The 16,424-nt window shown below is 44.5% G+C and overlaps 1 protein-coding gene across 2 annotated transcripts in view; it reads right to left on the reverse strand.

Moving 5' to 3' along the window:
* ELL2 (elongation factor for RNA polymerase II 2) overlaps positions 1-13,178 on the reverse strand; it is a 61,901-nt gene extending 48,723 nt beyond the window's left edge. The window contains exon 1 of one of the 2 annotated variants that reach the window (XR_010602240.1): positions 12,880-13,178. Coding sequence is in view for 1 of the 2 variants with exons in the window: in XM_005306883.4 (XP_005306940.1) it covers positions 12,880-13,011 (132 nt within the window). In the remaining variant the exon portion in view is untranslated. The remainder of the gene's footprint in view (positions 1-12,879) is intronic. The other variant, XM_005306883.4, reaches the window with a different exon arrangement.
* Positions 13,179-16,424: the final 3,246 nt, after the last annotated feature.

Below are 16,424 nucleotides of genomic sequence, written 5' to 3' on the forward strand. Positions count from 1 at the left end.
TCTCTGGACCCTTTCCAATTTCTCCACATCTTTCTTGAAATGCGGTGCCCAGAACTGGACATGAGGCCAAACCAGAGCAGAGCCATAATCTGTAAATAGCTATATGTCATAATACCATTTAGAAACCAAAGGTTTAATATGCATTAAATAATTTTTCAAGATTTTCAGCCTGGATCCAACTTTTTTCCCTTAAGAGCTATTTGCTTTGTCAGATGTAACCTAACATTCTTCCATATGTTGAGTTGGTCACTGAACTGCACAGATACCAAAGGTTACATGGTTTAAAACCAAGTTATAGTTGCATTGAATTATCCTTCAAATTATATTAATTTTAGTCAGAGTACAACTGTAACTGAGGATCTCCTAAGATTACATATATTTAGGACCCTACCAAATTCATGGTCCATTTTGGTCAATTTCAGGGTCATAGGAATTTAAAAATAGTAAATTTCATGATTTCAGCTATTTAAATCTGAAATGTCACAGTGTTGTAATTGTAGGAGTCCAAAAAGGAGTGTGTGTGGGGGAGATCACAAGGTTATTGTAGAAGGGGTTGTGGTACTGCTACCCTTACTTCTGTGCTGCTGCTGGCGACAGCACTGCCTTCAGAGCTGGGCAACTAGAGAGCAGCAGCAGCTGGCTGGGATCTCAGCTCTGAAGGCAGAGCCGCCGCCAGCAGCAGTGCAGAAGTAAGGATGGCATGATATAGTATTGCCACCCTTACTTCTGTGCTGCTGCCTGCAGAGCTGGGCCTTCAGTAAGCAACTGCCACTCTCCGGCCGCCCAGCTCTGAAGGCAGCGCAGAAGTAAGGGTGGCAATACCGCGACCCCGCCCTGTAACTCCCTTTTGGGGCAAGACCCCCAATTTGAGAAAAGCATATAGCTTTTACCCTATACTATATCTGCATAGTATAGGGTAAAAGCACACAAAAGACCAGATTTCACAGGGGGAGACCAGATTTTATGGTCCGTGATGCATTTTTCATGGCTGTGAATTTGGTAGGGCCCTACATATATTATTAAATGATCTAAAAGGGCTAACTGCAACTCAGCAACATAGCAACCTCACCCAGAATAAGAAAAATAAGGGTTTTTTTTAAAATGCCTGTCACTCCCTGCTAGATATTTAGCTAATATACAGTAAGAAGCTAACTGCAAATCATGCTCAACAATTGAGTACTGAGGGGACTAAACTGACTGGGACTATATGACTGTAGAAACATGTTGTTCTTGCATGTCAAAAACCAAAGAGAAGCAGGTTACCCAACATAAAAGGAAGGAGAGTCTTTCATCATTCTTTTAATTGACACTTACTGAAGTTTGCAACACTGTGTTAGGAATACATTACTTGAAACCATAAACGAATTCCAAAAAAAGTACTGAACACAGAAAGTCTGTTTCAGGATTTGTTCTGAAAGAGTAGTTAGAGACAACTTAGATAGCATTTTGTGAGACCAGGAGTGGGGCAGTGAAGTGTCTGTTAATTTGTAAAACTAGAGTTCTTGTTTGAAGTTTCTCTCCATGACTTTTTAGTTCCAATAATTAAGTGAAAGTTAAAAGTACCAGCCAAAAATAACTCATTTTATAAACTGTGTTAAGGCCCATTCAAGTGTTCCATAAGTTTACATTTACATATTGCATCATAAAAAGTCTATAGTTTCTGGTTTCCTTAGATCAGAATATAACAAACTTAAAAAATTGAGAGGAGGTGCTTGAATATAGTTGGGCAGCAGCAAAATTTCACAGAAAAAATTATATTGCCTTAGTTGTCTGTCTTATAATAGCTCTGGATGCCTGTTAAAGAATAAAGAGGCGTGTGTTATGGTAATACATGTAATCATTAACTCTGATTCAGAACGTTTTAAATATTTTTAAAAGATGCTCAATGACACCCTGTTTTAACTGCCTACATACCATGGTTCATTTTAATCAGAAAAAGCTATAATAGAGAACCTAAAAAACGTTAGGCATCCTAACACTACATGAATAGAAACTCTGGGATTGATCCAAATACAGTAAACTAGAGTAAATAAGCTCATCACTGTAAAATAGGGTTACCATTCGTCCGGATTTACCCGGACATGTCCTCCTTTTAGTGCTAAAAATAGCGTCCGGGGGGAATTTGTAAATAACTCAAAATGTCCAGGATTTCTCCCCTCCCCCGGCAGAGCAGAGCGAGCGGCTGGGAGGGCTGCAGGAAAGTCAGGTGCTGGACTCCGGAGCAGCTGTAGAGGAGCTCCGCCCTGCATTCTGAGCCGGCAGCTCTCCCCTGCAGCCCGGCTCCGGCAGCACTGTGCAGGGCCAGGGACCGGGTTTTGTTGTGCTGGGGAGCGCAGCCACGTGTCCGGCTCGCACAGAGCCCAACACCCTGTTCTGAGCAGCAGGGTAAGGGGGCCAGGGGGCAGGAGAAGGGGCAGGGAGGTTCTGGAGGGGGCAGTCAAGAAACAGGGGGGGTGTCAGGAGTTCAGGGGGGGGGCTTTTTGGGGGGAGTGGAGAAAGTTTTGGGCAGTCAGGGTACAGGTAGGGGGTAGGGTCCTGGGGGGCAGTTGGGGGGGGGGTCTTAGGAGGGGGCAGTTAGGGGACAAGGAACAGGGAGTCTTAGGTAAGGGGTGGGGTTCTGGAGGGCAGTTAGGAGCAGGGGTCCCAGGAGGGGGCAGTCAGGGGACAAGGAGCGGGGGGGTAGGGGGTTGGGAGTTCTGGGGGGGAGCTGTCAGGGGGCAGGGGTGGGGAGAGGGATCGGAGCAGTCAGGGGACAGGGAGCAGAGTGGTTTAGATGGGTTGGGAGTTCTGGGGGGGGCTGTCAAGGGGTGGGGAGTGGTTGGATGGGGCGTGGGAGTCCCAGGGGTCTGTCTGGGGGTGGGGGTGTGGATAAGGGTTGGGGCAGTCAGGGGACAAGAGGCAGGGAGGCTTAGATAGGGGGTGGAGTCCTGGGGGGGGCAGTTAGGGGCAGGGGTCCCAGGAGGGGGCAGTCAGGGGACAAGGAACGGGGGGAGGGTTGGGGGTTCTGGGGGGGCGGGAAGTGGGAGGGGCAGGGGCGGGGCTAGGGCGGGGCTCCACCTGTCCTCTTTTTTGCTTGCTGAAATATGGTAACCCTACTGTAAAAGTACTACAAAGGTAGCCAGTCTTGCACACACTAAGTGGCAAAAAATATACTCAAATCTGTGTTGAGTAGTCCCATGTAATTTTTAAAGTTAGTGAAATTTAAGTTTTAATTTTAAAATTAGACAACAATGTTAAAGTGTAGCTTTTCTGCTAAAAAATGCAGTAAGGCATACCAACTAATGCTCAACATTCTACATAATAATGCCAACACCAAAAAAATCAAAAAGCTTGAATCAGATCCATGCAAATCATGAGGTTTTTTTAAAATAAAAATCATATTTCCTGGTCTGATTCAACTCCCTTCCCCCTCCAAGGAGATATTATCAGATTGAAAATTGCATACATTTTCCATCTAAAGTTATCAGATTGTATGATAATTACATTTATTTCTTCCAAACAATACATAATATAATACAGTCAGTAAATATTTATAGGTAGAGCTGGTAGCATTGCCTGTAGTTATGGCTATTCAATACTTTCTATAAGGCCTTGTTTCTAGTTGCTTATAAATTTGCCGACTTTAGCCATTCGGCTGAAATATTCCATGCCAGGTACGTTTCAGACAGAATTTGGGAAATTTCAGGCAAAATATTTCAGATGTTTCCAAGTACAGGGTTAGGGTAACAAAAGATTCTTTACCCATGTTAAAAAAAACCCTTTTAACCATTTCACTGGAAACCTCTAGGGCCCCATGTCTTGTAGCAGGAATTTGAGATTTGGTAGGAGAGGTCACCTTGGTGTCAGGTACGCACCTTTTGCTATCACTGACAATCTGTCCAAATTTGGCCAAGTTACAAGTCTCTGAAAACTGGAATTCACATATGCTCAGTAGAAGTTTGTTAGAGGCTGGTAACTAAATTTTCTAAAGATTTCATCCACAAGGATCATACTGCATCCCTACACAGCTCCAATATTTTGGCAGACCACTCATCTGTCATCACTACAACCGAGACGTGCCCCAACACAGACTGCAAGGGACTGAGCACAACTTCTCCTGAAATTGCTCTCTCTGTTGCCTCAGTGGCTGCTAGCCATAAGAACTTAGAGACAACTTTCCCCTTCATGCTTCCTGACTCAAGTGGGGGGGGGGGGAGGAGAGAGCAAAGAGGCTGAGAAGTGCAGAGAATGAGGGGTGACAGGAGTTGATGGGAGGGAAGGGCAGAATAGAAACAGAGGAATAGTGGCAGAGTGGGGTTTGGGGTGATAGGATAGGAGCAGAGGAAAAGACTGGATAGTAGTGGCTGCAGGGAGGGAAGATGAGAGCTTCCACAAGCACAGGGCTAAAGATTGTGGGAAAGCAGGAGCTCTTCATATTATCGTGAGAGTTCCTGCTGCAGGACTAAATCATATCACTCTGATTTTGTGAATGCTAGCAACACTGCTACAGCCAAAGCATTGTCAAAAAACAAACAAACAAACAAACAAAAACCCTTCATGTTGATGGAACTTTTATGCTGCTCCTAATAGTACAGTGTGTTCCCTATTACCCAACAAAATGAAACGGCCCACCATTTGCAGTTTAAGCTAACTTCTCAGACACAGTATTTCTTTTTAAAGTAATCAAATTAAGGGTATGTCTTCACAACACTGTTAACCCTAGTGATTGGCACTGGTATCTGATCATCTAGGTTTGCTATGGGGTTGCTTTGGCGAGGCTAAGCCTTATACGTTTTACCATGGCCTTACTATTTCTGCACTCACCTGTGACTCTGGGAGCATATCTCATGGTTCTTTGTGATGACACTATAGGGCTCCTTCTCCAAGTTAATTGTGGGAAAACTTGTCTGTCTTTTGGGAGGAATTATGGGAAGGGCATTGGAGAAATATCAGCAGTGATATTGTCTGCATCCTCACTTCAAAGTTGGCAAATTCCAGTCTGAGTTAGACTGGCGCTCATGTTCTATTTACACCCCAGCCACATAAACTAGCCTGATCTTAACGCACCTCAAACCTGTTAGAGGTTTTTGTGTGTGGATTGTATAGGGGATTGGGCTAAAACCCAGGTAAGAGTCTGGATTAACTGTGCAATGAAGACATACCCTTAGTCTGATAGGCCTGACGTTTCATTGTGGAAGCCAAGAAAGAGCTACCAAGGGTAAACAATTAAAATTTACCAGTTTCCTAATACAGAAGACAATTTAGTTGGTCCATCTAACTTCGTTTTGACCACTCTGAAACAAGCAACATGAAAAAAAAATTGAATGAAACCAAGAGAAAATTTGAATGACGCTAATAGAAATATTGCTTATACCATGTTCCAGTTTTGCTTAGCCGTATTTCCATCCTTGTAGCTAAACATATGCACCAAGCAATGTTTTGCTGACATAAAAGTTAATTTTAAGACTTCATTCAGGACTATGTGAAGCTTCCAAGGTCAAGGATCTTGCCTCCACACCGAGTTAAATAGTATCAAAGGAACTTGCAAAGTTTGTTGTCAAGTGATATGGGGCTAGGTGTCTTGTGAACACTTGAGATACTCCAAGCCACCTTGTTTAAACAACCCTCAAAAACTATGACCAGAATGTAATTGATGCAAAGATGTCTGCGACTTTGTCTTTACTTGGAAGAGATATATTCTTAATTCCAGTTAAAATCCTAGTGAAGATAAGGCAATTTGTAGTTTTCACACAAGTTACAGGTCAAATTAAAGACTCTGGGGGAACCTCGTCATTAACTCAACCTACTTGTGTGTGTTAAAATTAGACTGTTTTGTCTTTGGCCATAGCTTCACTGCAATAGAACAGGTCCTTTTACAACAGGTTAGCTAACTGAAATAAGCTATTTTGCTATAAAATCCTCAGAGATTAGACACAAGTAGTTTTTACATTCATGTAGCTAGTCAAGATCAACCTCAAATTAGTGGTATTCTGTTGAAATTTCCCATTCACAGAAGCCTGCAGAACTCAAAACATGGCTCATTTTAATGTGTTCTTCAGGTGCACTTTTGAATGAATATATCTAGTCAGCATATATTTATGGGTCCATACCAAGTATCCAACAATTCAAAAAATCCACTGTACTCTGAACAGTTTACATATAATTCGTCCTATGTAGTAAAAGTTCCTAATGTTGGTCTGTAGTAATGTTCCCTGCAAACTGCATGGCCATGTGGTAATCTTTTCCAGTGCTGCTTATGCGTGGGTGGCCCTGGCAAGAATGTGGTGTGGCCCTTTAAGAACCTGCTTCTCCCCTTCCTCCACTCCACAGGGTGCATGAGGCCCTGCCTCCTCGCTGTAGAGGGGAAGAGTAAAAGCACTTCAGGAGGACAGAGGTCTCACAGACATGCTTGCACAACTAGGAGAAGGCAGCAGCTCTGGGATGCCCCATGCACAGGAGTTTAGGGGAGAGGGCTGCCTGGGCTCTCCGCTGCCAATCCAGGTCAGTAGTGGCTCTGGTCTGAATGGGTCAAATCTTGCACCCCACCCCCTTGCCCAGCAGTTAATTTCCAGGGTTGTGGCAGTTGCTGCTACCACTGAGAGGCAGTGGAGAACCTGGCTGGAGGGTGTGTGTTTCTGACACCACCCCCAAAACTGACTCCTGGCCGATTTCCTAAGACTGCAAATGGGACAGAGACTAGTGTGATATACTGGAGAGGAGTCACCTTGGAGCAACCTCCCCACCCACATCTTTCCCCCTCTTCCACAGCATACCCCTCATCCTCATACAATCCCTCCCTCCACGCACACAACTTGTGCGTGAGAGGGGTGACAAATACAAGCTAACACTTGCCCAAGGACAAAAATGTAGTGCTCAGTGGAGTTAATAGCCTGCTCAGTACAAAGAAAATTTAGAGGAAACATTCCATAGTTTCATTTTCTGGAGTAAAATTTAGTTTAATATTCTAAGTAAAAAGTTATGTATCAAGGTTCCTCACAAAGCATTGAGCCAGATAGTAATGTAGTGACTGTGTAGGCTAACGCAATAGCCATATGCTCTTAGACGAGCTCACAGATTTTGAAATATAAGCCAGTTTTCAATTCAGCAAAGGTATGCTGGCTGAGACACTAGGTTATCTATTTCAACTGAGAAAATGCCACATAAGAACTTTTAGTTTCTAATCGCAGAGCAACCCAAAATAAGCAAATGAGACCATAACATGTTATCTAAATAAAAGGACATAACCATTCAGAATGCAAGCTTTCTTCCCTCAATCCCAACCTTCAAAAGAGTTCTGCACTGCAGTAATTTACCCAGTGTTAATCTCAAGTTCTGATATGACACCAGGACTTTCTGATCATGAAGGACCCAAAGTTCAAATCTTAAATTAGCGGACTTGCAGCTGCTAAGTGGAAGCCTAAGTAGGGTTCAGGCTTTACTGCTTTGCAGCACCCTTGCCAAGTAAAATGATCCAGTAGTTTGTGTGGTCAAACAAAGAAGCAATACATTCTATGCACTAAACGTAAGTGACCAATAGCAACAAGACAGACAGAAAGATCACTAATAAAATACTGAGGTATTAAGTGCAGTCTGAGTGTAACTCAGACCTGCTTGTGACCACAGGGAGAACCCCTCTGGCAGGACTGTTCATGCCCATACTTCTATGAGGGGCTTTATTCAGAGCATCACCACCTTAATGTAAAAGTTAAATCAAATAGCAATACAATGCAGCTTTTGTCTTTCAAACATTGCTGCAGTCACATTTTACCCTGGAGGGAAAAAAAGTAGTTTCCAGCTAAACATATATTTGAGGTAAAGAATGAATACAAGCCAGTGTAGCAGAATGTCACAAAACAACTGCAGTGGAACTGCTCCACTCAATTAGCCAAGGTCTAGTTTTGGGAGAAAAACAAAACCACCAACAAACTTGTCCTCTTCTAGATTTACTGTTTAGTTTATCAAGAGATCCTTTGGGCAGAGATCTTGTCTGCTCACATGTCTCATGCGCAGGTATCTCCCACTCCCTGAATAAGGTTAATTATGTTCCACCAGTTTTCTACCAAGTTGGCTCAACAGATAGAACAAAAGCACAGAGATTTTGATGCATAATGAAACCTTCTGTACTTTGACAGGTCTTTAAAAAGAAAACAGTCAAACTGGAGACTAAAGAGCAGAAAGCCAGATGAAGGTGGTTGAGGAAGCATGGACCACATCAATCAAACCAATCTATTAGGTATTTTGGTCCATGGTGGCAATTGCTACTAGTCTATTTTTGGAATCCATGTTCTCTATTCTCTCATTGGTCATGAATGGAATACTAGTGTGAACAGGGCTCAGCCATTTTCACTATCACGTTGCAGGATTACCTAACACAGCAATAAGAATGCCAGCAGTCACCTAAGCCTGCGTACACTAGTGCTCCCACCATTGCTACCAAACGTGGTAGTACAACAGTGCAAGATTTTATCCAGAAAGCGTGTATATACTTGGCCTTATAAAAATGCTAAAAAGGGCACTTCATATGCTCTAGGACAGGGTTTCCTAAACTTGGGACGCCGCTTGTTTAGGGAAAGCCCCTGGCAGGCCGGGCCAGTTTGTTTACCTGCCGCGTCCGCAGCTGATCGCGGCTCCCACTGGCCGCGGTTCGCTGCTCCAGGCCAATGGGAGCTCCAGGAAGCAGCGGCCAGTACATCCCTCGGCCCACGCCGAGTGGGAGCCGCGATCGGCCAGACCTGCGGACGCGGCAGGTAAACAAACTGGCCCAGCCCGCCAGGGGCTTTCCCTACAGAAGATGTGTCCCAAGTATGGGAAACACTGCTCTAGGACCTTTCCAGCATAGATTACTGCTAGCCCCATCTCCTACATTTTCATCCCAAGTAAAGAATCAGGATTTCCTGCAACATGAACCATGCTGAAGAGATTCAGTTAACAGTTTTGTTGCAGATATGACCGTTTGTTTTTTTAAAACCAAAACACAAAGAATCCTTGCATTAAGAATTCAGTTTATGTGCAAGGAGGCAAACTTTTAGTTTAATAGCTATGACAAGGTAGGGTGCTTTTCAGTCACTTTTTTATGTAAACTATTTGAGTATTAAACACAAGCGCAATACAGCTTTGCAGCATACTATCATGGTATCTAGACACTACAGTGACAGGTTCACTGGGACTTGACCCTGACCTCTCCTCATACTTCTGTAAGTTTGGCTACTGCCTCCTCTGAAATGTTGCTCGTGTATTACACAGAAACCTTCAAAACAAGAATTGGTAATATTAGGGAGAGCAGAGAAATTACAGGTGAATAGAATTTTACAGTATTCCTCAATTCTATGCAATACAAATTCTAAATTTTCAATAAAAAAGTTTCCTATTGCAAAAAATGCATTCCTAAACTAAGCTAGTGTTTTGGATAACGGACAGGTATTACCAGCTTAAAAAAACAGCAGCTGCAGGAGTGAGAACTCTTCATTCCCCAGCCATCTCAATAACGTGTGAATTGCAAGACATAATTGGGACCATTTAGATGTTGATTATGAAAAGTGGCTCCTTTTTTCTCCACCCAGAAAATGTAGTGATATAAAAAGATATTCTAATCAATTGCTAAAATACTGAAAGGCATGTCAAATATAATTCAATGATCAGGAAGCAGTCACTGACAGTCTGATGTAGAAGATTGCTTGGGTAGAAAAATGTCAGAGTTGTTATAAAATTATTTAAATTGATGTAATCATTTAAACTGGTCAGTTTTTTTAAACTTTAAACTACAAATTTCATTGACTAAACCAACTTGAAATTTGTTTATTCAAACAAAATTAGTATTATGTAACAGCTTTGTAGTTCTTTAACTTGCCATCTGTTCAAATGGTGACAGATCCCACCCTCATTTTCAATTCCTGCTGTATTAAACTGTAGCTAGAGAGTCAGTTTCCATAGCGAGAATCCCACTCACAGTTACAAAGATAATAAAAGAGCAACATGTACTTATGAAGACATTTAATTTTTCTTCAGATTTTTCATTGTTTTGTTAATACTTCAATTTTCCTTTAAACTGCAGAATAATGAAGAATGATAAAAATATTTTTCTAGGTATATTTCTTGAGAGACCACAAGAATTGAGAAACTGATTATCACTTATAAAACAATTAAGGTAAATTATAACCTTATTTTTAAGTCCCAGACAATTAAACCTCATTCAAGAAGCATTTACTTGCAGTGAGGAAAGCAGTTTTACTGCCACCAGCAGAGTGTCCAAAATGTCATCTGTTCTAACATGCAAGTGTCAATTTCAGATTACAACATTATACAACATATCTAGTTTACACACATGAAAATTACTTTTCAGAATTAAATTGGAATATAATATATTAACTTATTTAAAAGTTATAGAACTATCTTAAAAACCACATTTGAAATATTTTCCTTGTAGTCAAACTTGATCTGAGAAGTACACATTTCACCTGATATATTTCCTTCTTTCACTACCACAAGCAAGACACCTTGAATAATTACTTTAATTGTCTTTATGATTTTAACAACTTGGAATATGGTTGCAACTTCAAATATCAACAAAAACTTTAGTCATTTAAGTACACATGTGCATTGTGCAAGTTTGCTTTAAACCCTTTAATAACATTGCCAATAGATTTTACAGTCCTCCCACATACTTATTTAACTTGCTATGACTTTCCAAGCTCAGAAACAGTTTATGTAGGTAACAAACAATTTAGTCAGCAGTTATAAGGAAGAATGCTGTAACTTACTTAACCAAGTGGCACTAGATGGAACATTATAAGTATTTCTAAAGTTTTTCATTTAACATCTGGAAGTGTCCTTAAGCCACTGGTTCGCAAGGATAGCCATCCCTTTAAAAGTTTACAGAGTATGAGTGACCATTTTAACCCTGCCCAGACAGAACTCATTCTGGGGCTGTGAATAATGCATAAAACCCAAGGAAGCAAGGTTTACACATAGAGCTGCAGGAATTAAGTCCCCCACCAGACGAAAAGAAACCCCAACTATTCATGCCATAGTAATAACTGCAATTCCCCAATCATATATAGGACAAGTGGCAATTCAGAGTTTGATTCTTGCTCTGGATTTGGCAACAGTAAGCCAGTTTTACAGGCAAAAAAGACAAGCTGTGGTATAATTAGGTAGCACTGGAACCTAAACTGGCTAGACATTGCTAAATGGTAAGAGCGCAACATGAAAGCAAGCTGCCAAACATGTTAAAACAAACATAAGATGCCAGCACATCAGAGGAGACAGAGCACAGCACAGCACACTTGAACACCCTTTTAGAGTAAGCTGTTTATTATGGAGGAAGGAGAAGCAGCTATTAGTCATAGGGAAAGGCTCAATTTGGGGGTCAGTTCTGGGAAATCCAGGTCTGAGTCAGCCTTTACTGTGAAGGAGGCTGTAAAGGAAAAGAGTAGCCCAGGTTGGGAGAGCATCTGGTGTCAATCAAGAACCTGTTACTGACAGCCAAGTCATCACCCAACTTCATCTTTCCTTTTAGTGTTACCACTTAACTCTTTATATATATATTTTAAGAAGAGTTTCTAGAAGCTGATTCAATGAGTGAAAGAGGTCTTTTGGATGAAGGCCTGCTGGCACTTAAGAAAGCATATTCAGAAAAGAAAGGTTCAATCAGCACCTTCTCCTCCCGAAGTCCTGCATTACACACTACAAAATAAACTACACAGAAGCCCCACCAATTCTCTTTTAAACATAACAAAGTGAAGGGATAGGGGAAAAGACAGATATTTAGCTTGAAATCCAATGAAAGGACAGTCTAATTAGAGCTTAATCCTCCTCCTCCTCCTCCCGGGGACATACTGTAGCACGTAGCCACTTTTAACTTCCATTAAATGCAACTTGAGGTCTCAAGTTTCAACTGGAAAACTACAGTCAGGAAAAAAGATTATGGGCACCATTGCCCTGCTGCACAAGTCTCTAAAGAAGGGTTTTTTTTTGTTTGTTTGTTTATTTTTGGGTGTTTAAAAAAAAAAAAAAAAACAAGATGTAAAATGCTGTCTGAAACTTTACAAAACTTCCCATCCAGAATTTTTAATGTTTAACTATACCAAGACACACCTAAGATCAATTTCCTCCTCTAGAAAGAGATTTAAGGACAAAGAGACAAAAACAACAAGCCCCTCTCCCCCCCCCAAAAAGACAGGTCACCCCAACTAGCAGCAGATCTATTGCAACTTTAACTCTCTTGTGTTGAACAATAGCCCCTGGAGGCAGCAGCAGCCATTGCCACTGGAGACATGGGGCATATCAATCTCTCAGGGCCGCCTGGCTGCAGGGAGGCCCAGGGAAGGAGGGTGGAGGAGAGCTGCCATAAAAGAAAGTTTTCTTAGCAGCATTATAAAGATGTGTAATAAAACTGTCATGGAGGGCATTGTCACTTCAGACCCACAGTCAGCCACCCCCCGCTTTCCCTAGGAGTCAGGTCTGAAGGGGGGAGGAGGAGACTGGCAGAGCCAAACACAGACATGACAGCTCAGCGAAATCTGCCCCATCTGGGAGCCGCTGGCTCCGGTCACCGCTGACTCCAGGGACACCAGCTGGCACCAACAGGGGGGAAAGGGCTGTGTTGTTCCCGTGCCACGGGCACTGGCTCAGCAGCAGGCGACTTGGGAAGAGGGGCCGGTCTCACCGGGGCAAGACCCCACCGGTGGGGGCTTCAGGGACCGGAACCCCTGGGGGGGGGGAAAGGGGAGCCCAGCCGGACCCCTTCGCTGCCTGTCAGCCCCGCAGAGAGACGTTTACTCCTCACCAGGTGCCACCTCTCGCAGCGCCTCCCGGGGGAGCGGACAGGGCGAGCCCTCGCCGCCTCCCTCCCCCGGTTCATCCCCGCCAGGGATGGGAGCCAGCCCCAGGAGCGCCCCTCACCTTGTTGCCCTGGTAGCTCTCCAGAGCCCGGAAGGCGGTCTCGGTCAGCTTGACGTGCAGCACCGTGATGTTGTCCTGGGTGACCCTGCCGCAGGATACGCCGTACCTGCCCCCCTCCCGCAGAGTCGCCATCTTACACTGCCCCCCGCCCCGCTGCTACCACCGCCGGGGCTGCGCTGCCTGCCGCCGCTGCCACCGCCGCCGCAGCTACAGCCATCCTGCTGCTGACGTACCAGCCATCCCCGCCAGCGCGCAGCCGCCGCCACGCCCCGCCCACTCAGCACAATGCCCCGCCCTCTCCGGCGGGGACACGCCTAACGGCCCCGCCCACTCCGCCTATCGCGCCTCACGGAGCCGCAGCGGGACACGCCCACTGCACGAGCGGAGCCGCCCCGGCCGGCCAAGCCAGCGGCCCGGGGGGCCAGCACGAGCCAAGCTCCGCGCGGGGGGAGGTGCGAGGTGCTGACGTCAGCGGAGACTTATTTAGTCATGTTTGATGTCATTATTGACGTTCCCAGCCACTGGGATTGAGCCTCTCACGTGACCCGTTACTGTTCACACCCCCCCCCAGCAGGCGCTCTGCACCCCTTCCCTGAGCCCCAGGGTGAGGCACGGACATGGGAGGACGGGGGACAGAGGAGCACAACTGGGCCTCCCCCGCTGTCCCCGGGGCTGTGTCCGTGCGGGGTGTTAGTCACAGACCCGGTCGCACGTTTCGCACGCACCCCACAGCAGCCCTTCCCCATCAGTGAGCTCCTGTGAATCACCTTCCCCGCGCCTGCCCTGGCTGCGTGGACAAGCGGGAATCTCCCAGCGCTCAGGCCGGGGGGGGGGAGGGCTCCAGCCGCCACTGCTGACTGATCAAACAAACCCCTTGTTCCTCCAGCGTTTGCAAAGCTGCCTGGGAGCTGCAGCAACAGGAGGCAGACAGGGGAGCAGCGCCGTTCTTCGCTGCTCAAACTGTCGGTGTATGTTGTGACTCCCCATCAAAACTCATGCACACCCCCGGCTCCCTGTGACATGAGATCTGATTATCTGGCCCCTCTCTCTTTTCATGCTCCTTCCCCTCTCCTGTACTGTCTGCTGCGGTGTTGAATCATATTTGTGAATACAGTTGGCCCACCACCTTCTCCCACCCAACCAAGGTGGTGTAGTTTGTTCATGTGTGGCTGAAATGGAGATAGAGGACTGTAAACCTCCTTGGCCTCACACATCCATGCTGCTGCAACTCTTTGCTGCTTCTTCCTCTACATCTACAACATCACAAAATCCATGTCTTCCTCCCGAGACCCCAACCCAAGTGCCCAACCCACATCAGTAGTTTTGTAGTCTTCACCACCTAATTTGTCTTCTCCTGCAGCCATCTCTTTATCATCCTCTTGGGTTTCTCTAGACGTGTAATTTAACTTGGGTTAATTGAATAGTCTGCATCTACACTAGGGCTTAGGTTGATGTAGCTATCTCATTCAGAGGTGTGGATTTTTCACACCCCTGACTAATGTAGTTACGTTGACCTAAATATTGAGGCCTGGTCTACATTAAGAAATTAGGTTGGTACAACTATGTACACAGTTAAACCGTATCAACCCCCAGTGTAGACAGCACTAGGTTGATGGGAGAATTCTTCCATCAGCCTAGCTACTGCCTCTCGGGGAGGTGGATTTATTATAGCAATGGGAGTCTATGTGTCTATGCTGAAGTGCTACAGTGGCACAGACGTGCAGCTGTGCTGCTGTTGTGTTTTAAGTGTAGACATAACCCTAGATTGTGAGTTCTTTGAGGCAGGTGCTGTCTTTCTTTACATGAAAAAACAAGGAGGAGTCCTTGTGGCACTTTAGAGACTAACAAATTTATTTGGGCATAAGCTTTCGTGGGCTAAAACTCACTTCATCAGATGCATGGAGTGGAACATACAGTAGGGAGGTATAAATACACAGCATATGAAAAGATGGATGTTGCCTTGCCAAGTGGGGGGGTCAGTGCTAAGGAGCCAATTCAATTTAAGTTGGAAGTAGGCATTTCTCAACAGTTGACAAAAAGGAGTGGAAATCACTTCTGTAGTGTTAATGAGGCCAATGTAAACAAGGTGGCCCATTTGAAACAGTTGACAAGAAAGTGTGAGTATTTAGCAAGGGGAAATTAGTTTTTGTAAAAACAAGGAGTACTTGTGGCACCTTAGAGACTAACAAACTGATTTAGTTTCTGTAGTGACCCATCCACTCCCAGTCTCTATTCAGGCCTAATTTGATGGTGTACAGTTTACAAATTAATTCCAGTTCTGCAGTTTCTTGTTGGAGTCTGTTTTTGAAGGTTTTTTGTTGAAGAACTGACACTTTTAAGTCTGTTATTGAGTGACCAGGGTGATTGAAGTATTCTCCTACCGGTTTTTGAATGTTATAATTCCTGCTGTCAGATTTGTGTCAATTTATTCTTTGGCATAGAGACTGTCTGGTTTGGCCACTGTACATGGCAGAAGGGCATTGCTGGCACATGATGGCATATATCACATTGGTAGATGTGCAGGTGAACGAGCCCCTGTTGGTGTGGCTGATGGTTAGGTCCTATGAAGGTGTCCGTTGAATAGATATGTGGACAGAGTTGGTATCGGGGTTTGTTGAAAGGTTTGGTTCCTGGGTTAGTGTTTTTGTTGTGTGGTGTGTAGTTGCTGGTGAGTATTTGCTTCAGATTGGGGGGGCTGTCTGTAAGCGAGGACTGGCCTGTCTCCCAAGGTCTGTGAGAGCGAGGGATCGTCCTTCAGGATAGGTTGTAGATCCTTGATGATGCGCTGGAGAGGTTTTAGTTGGGGGCTGTAGGTGACGGCTAGTGGCATTCTGTTACTTTCTTTGCTGGGCTTGTAGTAGGTGACTTCTGGGTACCCTTCTGGCTTTATCTATCTGTTTCTTTACTTCACCAGGTGGTAGCATGGGTAGCATCTAGCGGATTGTGGCATTACTGAACAGGTGTCAATTTTCGTATTTTTAAAGAGGTCAGTCTCTAGGGTTTTGGAGAAACGCTCGGTTCACATTTTTGAGGCTAACTGAGGCTTGTCTATGCTATGGGTATGTTTGCACAGCAGCTGGCAGGGTGCTTACCAGCCCAGGTAGACAGATAAGTGCTATCTCTGCTAACTATGCTAGCCACCAGGGCACAAACCCACCTGACCCCCTGGGTAAGTACTCAGGCTGCTTTACAGTGTTTTAATTGAAATGGCATCCTCCCCCCAGTGAAAGCAAAATAAACTATTTCCATAGAAGGCAACTGATAACTATGTCTACACTAGGGTTTACGCTGGTATAACTTTTTTGTAAGAAAATCACACCTCTAACTGAAATAGTTATGCCAATATAACTTTTCTAATGTAGACTCGGCCTGACGCACAGATGTCTGTATAAGTCTGCAGTGAGCCTGGAAACCATTAACACAGCTGCCCAGAGTTGATCATTTAAATGTCATCTATTTAATTCCTCCTGTAAAAAAGGAGACAGAGAGTTACAGATCTGTTCTTCTTGTTTAGGTGACCCAAGTCACCCAAATCAAGAAAGAGC

This window comes from Chrysemys picta, chromosome 6, assembly GCF_011386835.1.
Source record: "Chrysemys picta bellii isolate R12L10 chromosome 6, ASM1138683v2, whole genome shotgun sequence".
Lineage (NCBI taxonomy): Eukaryota > Metazoa > Chordata > Testudines > Emydidae > Chrysemys > Chrysemys picta.